This window comes from Cornus florida, unplaced genomic scaffold, assembly GCF_030987335.1.
Source record: "Cornus florida cultivar Cherokee Brave unplaced genomic scaffold, ASM3098733v1 CherokeeBrave_3.0.0_Hap2_Chr10, whole genome shotgun sequence".
NCBI classification, from domain to species: Eukaryota; Viridiplantae; Streptophyta; class Magnoliopsida; order Cornales; family Cornaceae; genus Cornus; species Cornus florida.
This window is the reverse complement of record NW_026775580.1, coordinates 100,310,154-100,319,829: the sequence shown is the minus strand read 5'-3', so window position 1 is coordinate 100,319,829 and position 9,676 is coordinate 100,310,154. Positions and strand designations below refer to the sequence as shown.

Below are 9,676 nucleotides of genomic sequence, written 5' to 3'. Positions count from 1 at the left end.
TTGATAAAAGGAAAGAGGCAGTCCAATTAGGACTTGCCATCTTTAAAAAAGCGAGGGCTCACACTCTCTTATGCCAAATGAATTTTACTCACATGACGAGTTCCACTGAGCTTACCATGAATTTTACTCACATGACGAGTTCCACTGAGCTTACCATAGTCTTGACCATAGCATAATAATTTTGTTAAAGTTATTATTGTGGTTTTAATAAAATAGAGATTTATTAAAGATGAAAGACCAAAGTTGGTCCAACCAAAGAAGGAGAGCGCGGGGTTGATTTTCCCCTTATTTTTAGGAGACTTTATTTAGCCAAGTCAAATAATGTTGCTAAAAGGGAGGAGATGTGGAAGTTTAATTTATATATATATATATATATATATATATATCAGATTTGGCCCATGATGAAGTAACTGCTGTGAGGGAGGAATCTATGGTATCATGGGTTCTAAATGAGGCAAAGCTGAAGGAAAGATGCTAAAATTAAGGAGACGTGATTATCCAAAATGGAGGATGATATATCTATTCATGGAAGGAACAACTCATGATAAAAACTAAAATCAAGGAAGTGTGCTATAATCGTAACCCACGATTTAGGGTTAGTGAAAGAATGAAAAGTAACCACGACGCCATGACGTCCATGATGAAGAAGATGCTAAAGAAGTAGAAAAGTTCAGTTAAATATGGAAACGTGGGTCTGTGATAATTCTTACCTACATGAGTTAGAGGAGAAGAAGGATTCTATGGAAGGAAGAGATTGTAATAATCATGGGACACTTGGCCAAATAGGGACACGTCAGTGGTATTTTATACAACTGTTACTACCAACTGAAGGGAAGTTGTCGTAAAGCATGGAGGACAAGTCTACTTAATTCGTGTCCGAAGGAAGAGATATTTACGGCAGGGAGAAGAAGAGCATGGAGATGTGGGACACGTGTAAACTTGTGGAGAAATCAAGTGGAAAATATTTTGCGAGAACTATCCATAAACTGAGATCGTGGAGAGCATGGCTGAAGTTTGCAACAGAGAAGGGAAAAGATGGAAGGAAGAAGTTATAACTGCCAAGAGAACATGGGACACTTGATAGGCCAGAATATGGCCACGTGCAAATCGCTGGAGTTGTCACATCAAGCTGCTGCATGCATGTAAAACTCTATAAATAGAGCACTTAGAGCTAGTTTGCAAACCCTGTTTAAATCACACCACCCAACAGCACTTCAATTTCTTTACATTCATGTAATGCACTTTCAATATGTTTAATTCAAGTACTGCACTTATTATTCTTACTTTCCAGCACTTCAATTTGAAGTCCTGCACTTTCAATACCGCTTTCCTTTCCACTAGCCATAGTTCAATCCAAAAGTCTTTTTTCAAGGCAAAAAGAACCTTTGAATGTGGTAATTCCAATCCTTCATACAATCGCCTGATCCTTACAATCTCTTACTGGATAGTTGTTCAGATACTCACTTTGGAACGATAGCAGTTCCTGGCACGCCTGACATCCACTCTTACTTTTTACTCACTTGGAAAGTGGAATCTCGGTTTTTAGGAGCCGAACAGCGATAAATAATTTTAATTGACAAAATAACTTTATTTAATTTTTTAAAAAAAGAAATGGTGTTGGTGGTTGATGGTGGAGGTGGAAAGGAGAAGTTGTGTAGGTGGTGTTAGAAGGTGGTGGTGGCGGAAGGCAACATAGTGTTGGTAGAAGGCACTGGTAGTGGCGGTGGTGGAAGGTGTCAGTGATGTAAGTGATGATGGTGGAAGGCGGTGACAGGTGTTGGTGGTGAAAGATGACGGTAGTGGTGGAGGGTACCAAAATCAAATATACTAATTGACTGTCTTTGTCGCCCATAAATTAAAAAAAGCAAGCATGAGTTGAAATTTGACTTTTGATTTATAATGGTTGTGGTTCCAAGTTAGGTAAGTTATTAAGAGAGCTCAATTTTTACCATATTCTTATTTTTTTTGTTACTTGCCATGGAAATTTCTTCTTCTTCTTCCTTTTTGTGCAACACTTTTCACAGATCACTGAAATTTGATCCTTTTGGAATGCTACGGAAAAAAAAAAAAAAAAAAAAAAACGAAGAAGAAGTTAGTGTAGGAGATCCAAAACATCCCTAATAATGGGAGTAAAATTCAAGTCCTTTATGAAGACCAGACGGTACCTTACCCATCTATTATTCTCAAAGAAACTTCAATGCAATTTCCTGATGTGGACCATATTAATTCATAACCTATGACAGCTTACTAAAATGCCAAAGTAGAAAATGTGGACTACCTGTATACAATATATATATATCTAATCATGCGTGTAGGTCCTTCAAATTATGATCATAAGTTTGAAAAAACTACTGTTTGAAAATATTGTGTTTCTATCCAACTTTCCTTGTTGTCGGCTCTCTCTCAAGAAGCCATTAAAATCATCCCAACCCATCATAGTTCAACATATCCATCCAAAATGGCTTCAGATGCTAAAAATGCTTATCCCATCAAAACAGTGGTAGTTCTAGTCCAAGAAAACAGATCATTTGATCACATGCTAGGTTGGATGAGGTTCCTCAACCCTGAAATCAATGGCGTTACCGGAAGCGAATCCAACCCTCTGTCCACCTCCAATTCCGACACAAATCGCGTTACCTATGGTGACCGGGCCACATACGTGGCTCCTGACCCTGGCCACTCATTCCAAGCCATATACGAGCAAATATTTGGCGTGGCATGGAGCCAAGCATCGTCTTCGAACCAGCTTCTGGTTCCTACCATGGAAGGGTTTGCTCAGCAAGCAGAAAGCACGGGGAAAGGAATGGTGGACATAGTGATGAATGGGTTCAAACCGGATGCTGTGCCGGTTTACAAGCAGCTGGTGTCGGAGTTTGCAGTGTGTGACAGGTGGTTTGCATCACTTCCGGCTTCTACTCAGCCAAACCGGCTGTACGTGCACTCGGCTACCTCTCATGGTGCAATGAGTAATGACACTGAGATGCTGATTCAAGGGTATCCCCAGAACACTATATTTGATTCATTGGATGAGGTTGGTTTGTCTTTTGGGATCTACTATCAGTACCCTCCAACTACCCTTTTTTACAGGTACTTCAACTCCTATATTAATCATGCCATCTACTAATCTATATTCTTTGGTGTTTAGCTGTTAAAGTGCCATGCAAGCATCATTAGCATTTTGTGTGTTGAATAATGATAACTAGTTCGGATATGGGATTTTATTTGACTGTTTTATCATCATTAGATATGATGATTTCATTATGACATCATCACTTACTCACATAAATTTCATTCGGATGTGTTTACTGTTGGATTATATATGTATCATTACTCATTATTGTATAGGCAATTTTGACTCTTTGGAGGCTGTTTTGGATCTATGCCCTTGGTTTAGGCGAGCAGGCTTAATTATTTAATTAAATCTGATTATAGTTTACCAGGGTATAATTCTCACGACTTCATTAATGTCACCATATCATGGATTCATGATCAAGATTAGCTAATTTTAGTGAGTTTTGCAATTTTGTTACGACTGTTTTTTTGTTAATATTTGTCATGGCTAGGTTCTTTAACATACTGAAATGTTACCAATAATCTGTTTGATATATATATTTTTTAATCTGGTACTCATAAATTGGTAGGCTTTCATTAATTTATACAATTACTGCAACATGTAATTATTTGAATTTGACTAGCTAGGAGGCATGTACTTGATCAAAGGTTGGAAGTTTGAAGGGCCTCTTTAAATTAAACAAAGTATTTCCCCTGTTTGAGTGAAAATTAAACAAAGTTTGCTCATCTGACAGTATTTCTGTAATCAATTCAAAAGTGATTAGTTCATAGTTTAGGTACAATTAATTCATGTTTATCATCAGTGGGGGCATCCCATTTTTATTGTTATAACATGACGGAGTTAGTAGGCTCGCTTGGACAAGTTCTATTGCAAGTGGCGAGACCTCTTTTAAATAAGTGTAAAGTACAACAACTTTGTCAAATGGATTTACATGTGCAACTTACTTTATTTTGGAACAAAACACTCCTTAGATGAAATTTCAACCAAATAAGGTCTGAAATCTTTTTAGAAGGGCAAAATTATTCCTTAATATTAAAACCAGATTTATTATAAAATATTAGATATAGTAAAAAGACACAATTGCGCCCGCCCTCTGTTTATTTCAGCGACAATCGCAAGCACAAACCATCTCTCTCTCACTCTAATCTTTCATTTCTTCTATAACCCGTTCCATTCTTCTGTGAATCCCTACTGTAACTATGTTGCTCATTTCTAAGCGGTGGTGATGGCGGCGAGCTCCTCGGCGGCGTGGTGAGCTTAGAGGACGGCGGAACTATAACCACCGCCGCCGCCTCTACTGCAATGTCGTCGTCGCCGCTCGTGTTTGTGTGGGTATATATATATATATATATAAAATTATCCTTGATGACAACTCGCCGTCGCCGCCGCCTTGTGTGTGTGTGTGGATATATATATGTATGTATCTGTATATATATGTATATATGTGTGTGTATGTATATATATATGAAAATGAAAGATGAAAGGATGAAGAAGTAGTTTGGTGGAATTAGCGCCGGTAATGTCGTGGAATTAGCGCCGGTAATGTCGTGGAAAAAGGGGCGGTTGGTGTTGGGGGCAGCGATGAAGAAATTATTAGATAATTTTGGTTCATTAACACTTGGTAGACCACTTAAATACAGGCTCTCAGATTGAGAAAATGATCCCACAAGAGTGTATTAATGAATATGAAATTTTATGATCGAAGGGTTTACATTAAATTAGTCCACCAAGTGTCAAATAGACCGAGATCATTTAATAATTTCTCGCAGTGAGGAGGAAGAGGGAACATAAAGAAGGAAAGAAATGGGTATAGATCTTCACATAGAGGTTAGAAAGGTCATTTCAATATTCAAATTGGTTAATATAAAAGTCGAAAGGCAAAAATATTAATTCATTAATTGGATTAAACTTGAGGGATGTCTTTATCCCAAAATATCTGTGTATCATTTTGACAAATTTCAAAGATGTTGCTGTAATTTACCTTTTAAATAAAGAGAGTTGGTTATCCGTGTGATTAAATATTGTTGATGATAGTATTATATATATATATAAAGACAGTTGTTTATATATAACTCGAACATCATTTAATTTAATATTTAATATAATAAGGTAACACAATCCCACTATCGCCCATCTATATGGATTGAATTAAAATATAATTTATCTGTAGCGTCGGTCACATATTGTACCTCATAATTCATCATTCATTGCACATCTATTATTTATACTTGTATTCTAAGCGCAAGGTGGCACAGAATATTGGATGTTAGAAATGCTTCCCCACCCACTCCAAAGAAGAAAAAAAGAAAAGTTCATTTCCACTTTCCTCAATTCCTTAGATCCCTCCTCCTCCTCCTCCTCTTCTCTCTCTCTCTCTCTCTCTCTCTCTGTAAAAATCACCAAAAGAATACTAACAAGATATGGCAAATGAAGGTACTAACTCACACCCCATCAAAACTGTGGTGGTTGTAGTCCAAGAAAACCGCTCATTCGATCACATGCTGGGTTGGATGAAGTCCATCAACCCTGAAATCAATGGTGTAACCGGGAACGAATCCAACCCTATTTCCACCTCTCAATCTAACTCAAGCCCCCTCTTATACGGTGACCAGTCCGGGTACGTTGAACCCGACCCAGGTCACTCTTTCGAAGCAATATACGAGCAAGTCTTCGGAGTGCCATTGGCCGAGTCATCATCAACTCCGAATAATCAACTTTCTCCAACAATGGAAGGGTTTGCACGGCAAGCAGAGAGTATAGAGAAAGGTCTGTCGGAGATAGTGATGAATGGGTTCAAACCGGAGGCTGTGCCGGTTTTCAAAGAGTTGGTGTCGGAGTTTGCGGTGTGTGACCGGTGGTTCGCGTCCATACCCACGTTGACGCAACCAAACCGGTTATATATACACTCTGCTACCTCGTATGGCGCCATTAAAAACGATACTAAAATGCTGATCGAAGGGTATCCGCAAAAGACTATTTTTGATTCGTTGGACGAAGATGGTTTCTCTTTTGGGGTTTACTATCAGTACCCTCCTACCACACTTTTCTTCAGGTAATAATTCACCTTTATTTTTTTTTCTCCCATTCTTGTTAATTATTTTCCAACTTTTTCATGATTTAATTCCCTGTGTATATCTTAAAAAAAAAAAAGAAAAAAAGAAAAAAAGCATGAGTACGTATATCACCAATTGATGATATAATTAATTAGTTGATAATACTAATGACATTCGAATTCGATTACTTAATTTTCGATATATTTGTGCGTGATCACTTGGCTATTAGTGCTTTCCTTTTTCAAAGAGAAGGTTACAAATCAATCTTGGGTCTCAACTGGAACAGGAAGTGCAGTCCAATATTCTATTATTCAAAGTTGAATAATGATTATGATAGTAATATTTCTAGCACCACCTATAAATTAGGTTATATATATATATATATATTTATGTAGTCGTTGTTCATGCCACAACTTCGATGCTTTTTCATGTGTTGCACATGCAAATTGTCTAGGTCCCAGCTGACAATGCTGACCTGCACAATTTGATTATGTTCAAATTAATCCTGAATTGTTGAGAGTGTTATAAAGTTTTAAATTCTTCTATGATTAATTAAATAAGTTTTTTTTTTTTTTTTTTTTCAAGGATTAATTATATAAGTTGAAAAAGTAGTATAGAAACAAGTTACATATATAAAAGAGAGATTTTGACGGAGGGTGGAGTTGAATACAAGACTTTGAATCATGCCTAGAGGCTTTTGATGGAGGGTGGAGTTGAATAGAAGACTTTGAATCAGAGGCTTATGGCATTTGGTTTCTTAATCTTCACATATCTTGTATTGCTCTTTTATTTATTTATTTCTTTTTCCATTTTTTCATTCTCTTATAAATTGGAAAATGTTAATCATTGTAAAAGATTAATAGTTAACATACTGTGGACGTTGAAAATTAAATGACACTTTCCACTACATTTGTTAGCTTAGGTCAATTATACATGTTCTAACTGAGTTTTATCCATTTTAATTAGAAACCTAAGAAAATTGAAATACGTAGACAACTTCCATCAGTTTGATCTACACTTTAAGAGGCATTGCGAAGAAGGAAAGCTACCAAACTATGTAGTAATTGAACAGAGATATTTCGAGACAAAATTGTTGCCAGGAAATGATGATCATCCCTCCCATGACGTCTCCGAAGGCCAGAAATTTGTGAAGGAAGTTTATGAAGCACTGAGATCAAGTCCTCAATGGAATGAAATGTTGTTCATAATCATATACGATGAGCATGGTGGTTTTTACGATCATGTTCCAACGCCAGTCACCGGAGTCCCTAGTCCAGATGGCATCGTGGGTCCTGAGCCATACAACTTTCAGTTTGATCGCCTCGGTGTTAGGGTCCCAGCCATATTGATTTCTCCATGGATTGAACGCGGAACTGGTATGTCAAATGTGTCACATTTCATATTTGCATAGTTGACAGTGGCATATATTAATGTAATTAGTAAACTAAGCTATATATATATTGATGATGAAAATGCAGTGTTACATGGACCTTCAGGACCATATCCTACATCTCAATATGAGCATTCCTCAATTCCAGCAACTGTTAAGAAAATTTTCAATCTAAAAGAGTTTTTGACAAAGCGAGACGCTTGGGCTGGCACTTTTGATGTTGTTGTGAATAGAAATAGCCCAAGAACAGACTGTCCAGGTAAATATGAAAACTTACACGCACTCATTCTTATCTTCATTACCATTCATACATCTTATGCAAAAATGTCATGGAAAAACACATTTTCCCACAATTCTCTGATTGTTTGGATATAAAATATTTTTTAAAAAATATTTATTTATTTATTTTTTAGTGTTTAGTTGTCGTAAAATATTTATGAAGAAAAATATATTAAAATATAAAAAAAAATAACTTATTCATTAATTTTCTGCCAATTATTTTACACGCCCCACTCGGTTCGACGGAGCCTTAAAATATTTTAAACTTTGTATATGGAATATTATGAATACAACAGACTCTATCTATTCAGTAGTGTCACTCCTGTCGCTAATGATTAAGAATAAAGTCTTTTATTTTTTAGTATATATTTTAATGATTGTTACATCAATCCATAACAAGTACCAATCCATAACAAGTACCGATCAAATCAAATTCCCAATATTATTTTTCATCGAGTATTTGTTGTACTCATGGAATTATGAATTGGGCAGTTACATTGCCAGAGCCTGTGAAAATGCGCGAGACAGAAGCAAAAGAAGAGTCGAAACTAAGTGAGTTTCAAGAAGAACTGGTACAAATGGCTGCAGTATTGAATGGGGACCATACAAAAGACATTTATCCAGAGAAACTAGTGGAGAACATGACTGTTTTAGATGCTGTTAGTTATGTTGATGATGCATTCAGCAAGTTCTTAAGTGATTGTGACGATGCCAAAAAGAATGGAGCAGATGGTTCTCATATTGTTTGTCAGCTCGAAAATTTGTCCAAACGGGTTGTGTCCAAATCTTTTGCTCACAAATTATTTTCCTGTTTGGTTTGTGATCATTGACACACGTTTTGTATTGGACTTTCAAATGCTTTTGCTTTACATTTTAGTTGATGTTGTGGATTGTTTATCGAACTTGACTGTATTTTTGTTATATATATCGTCAAACTATAAATATTCTAATTAGTTAACAGCTATCGAATTTATTTTATTCTTAAAAATCTACTCCAAATAATTATAATTTTTTTTTTTTTCAACGTAAGAAGTGTTAGAAATTAAATTAGTGGATGTAGAGAGTCGAAACTTGACATTCCAAAATTTATTAAAGGTACTAACCCATAGTACTATCGAGGCATTTGATGATAACATAGAAATGATAGAATCATCCAATTTATTAGGATAACATTCTATTTAATTCTTTGTAATTTCAATTCGACTCTAACAAATTTTTATTTTTAAAAATCTAGAAACACTTATACTTCCACTTATTTCTACGGGGACTTGTTCTTTAATTTTAAAGTTTGTATCTAAACATTGTTATCCATGAAATAACTTCATAAATCAAAGCCACAAACTACAATTATAAAAATTGGATTACGCAATTCTTGCTTTGAAATGTAAAAAAATACCACTAGACTAATCAATAAGAGCTCATTAATTCACTAGACTAATTAACAAGAGCTTGTCAATCCACCCAGAAATTAAAAATGATTATATTTTTGGGGTTGTCAAATGATGTAGCCTTCCGTTCAAGTGAGTAAGTTTTGAATGCGGTCATGTATTTTGGGACACAGGGAATACAATATAAGTAGCTAAGTGTGTGCAATGGGCTGGACTCCTGTCACGCACTCACGCCCAAGTTCAAGTGGATCTGACTGGTCAACAGAACGGGACGGGCGGGCCAACCGTGAATGTAAATTCCAAGCCCAAGCTAGTGGCCCAGGGGCGGCAGTATTTTGTTGCTTTTTCTATAAAAACTATTCAAGCCTTCAGGCTAGGATGGCAGAAATTTTGAACCCGGCGGGTCTCGCCCGTTCGACCAGTTTGGAACGGGTTTGGGGACCGTTTATGTAAATGGGAATGGAGATGGGAGCATTCCAATCGAAACAAACTC

General features: G+C 36.3%; 1 protein-coding gene across 2 annotated transcripts; it reads left to right on the top strand.

Annotated features, from left to right (window-relative positions):
* Positions 1-2,333: 2,333 nt before the first annotated feature.
* LOC132276366 (non-specific phospholipase C3-like) lies at positions 2,334-8,745 on the top strand. Of its 2 annotated transcripts, none has more exons than XM_059777768.1 (4): positions 2,334-3,087; positions 7,093-7,502; positions 7,605-7,775; positions 8,288-8,745. In XM_059777768.1, exons 1-4 carry the CDS (start codon positions 2,459-2,461, stop codon positions 8,623-8,625), a joined length of 1,548 nt encoding a protein of 515 aa, XP_059633751.1. In that variant the 5' UTR covers positions 2,334-2,458; the 3' UTR covers positions 8,626-8,745. The 2 variants fall into 2 exon arrangements, with proteins under 2 accessions (XP_059633751.1, XP_059633750.1); XM_059777767.1 differs by lacking the exon at positions 2,334-3,087 and adding an exon at positions 4,550-6,125 and having other exon boundaries at positions 8,288-8,742.
* Positions 8,746-9,676: the final 931 nt, after the last annotated feature.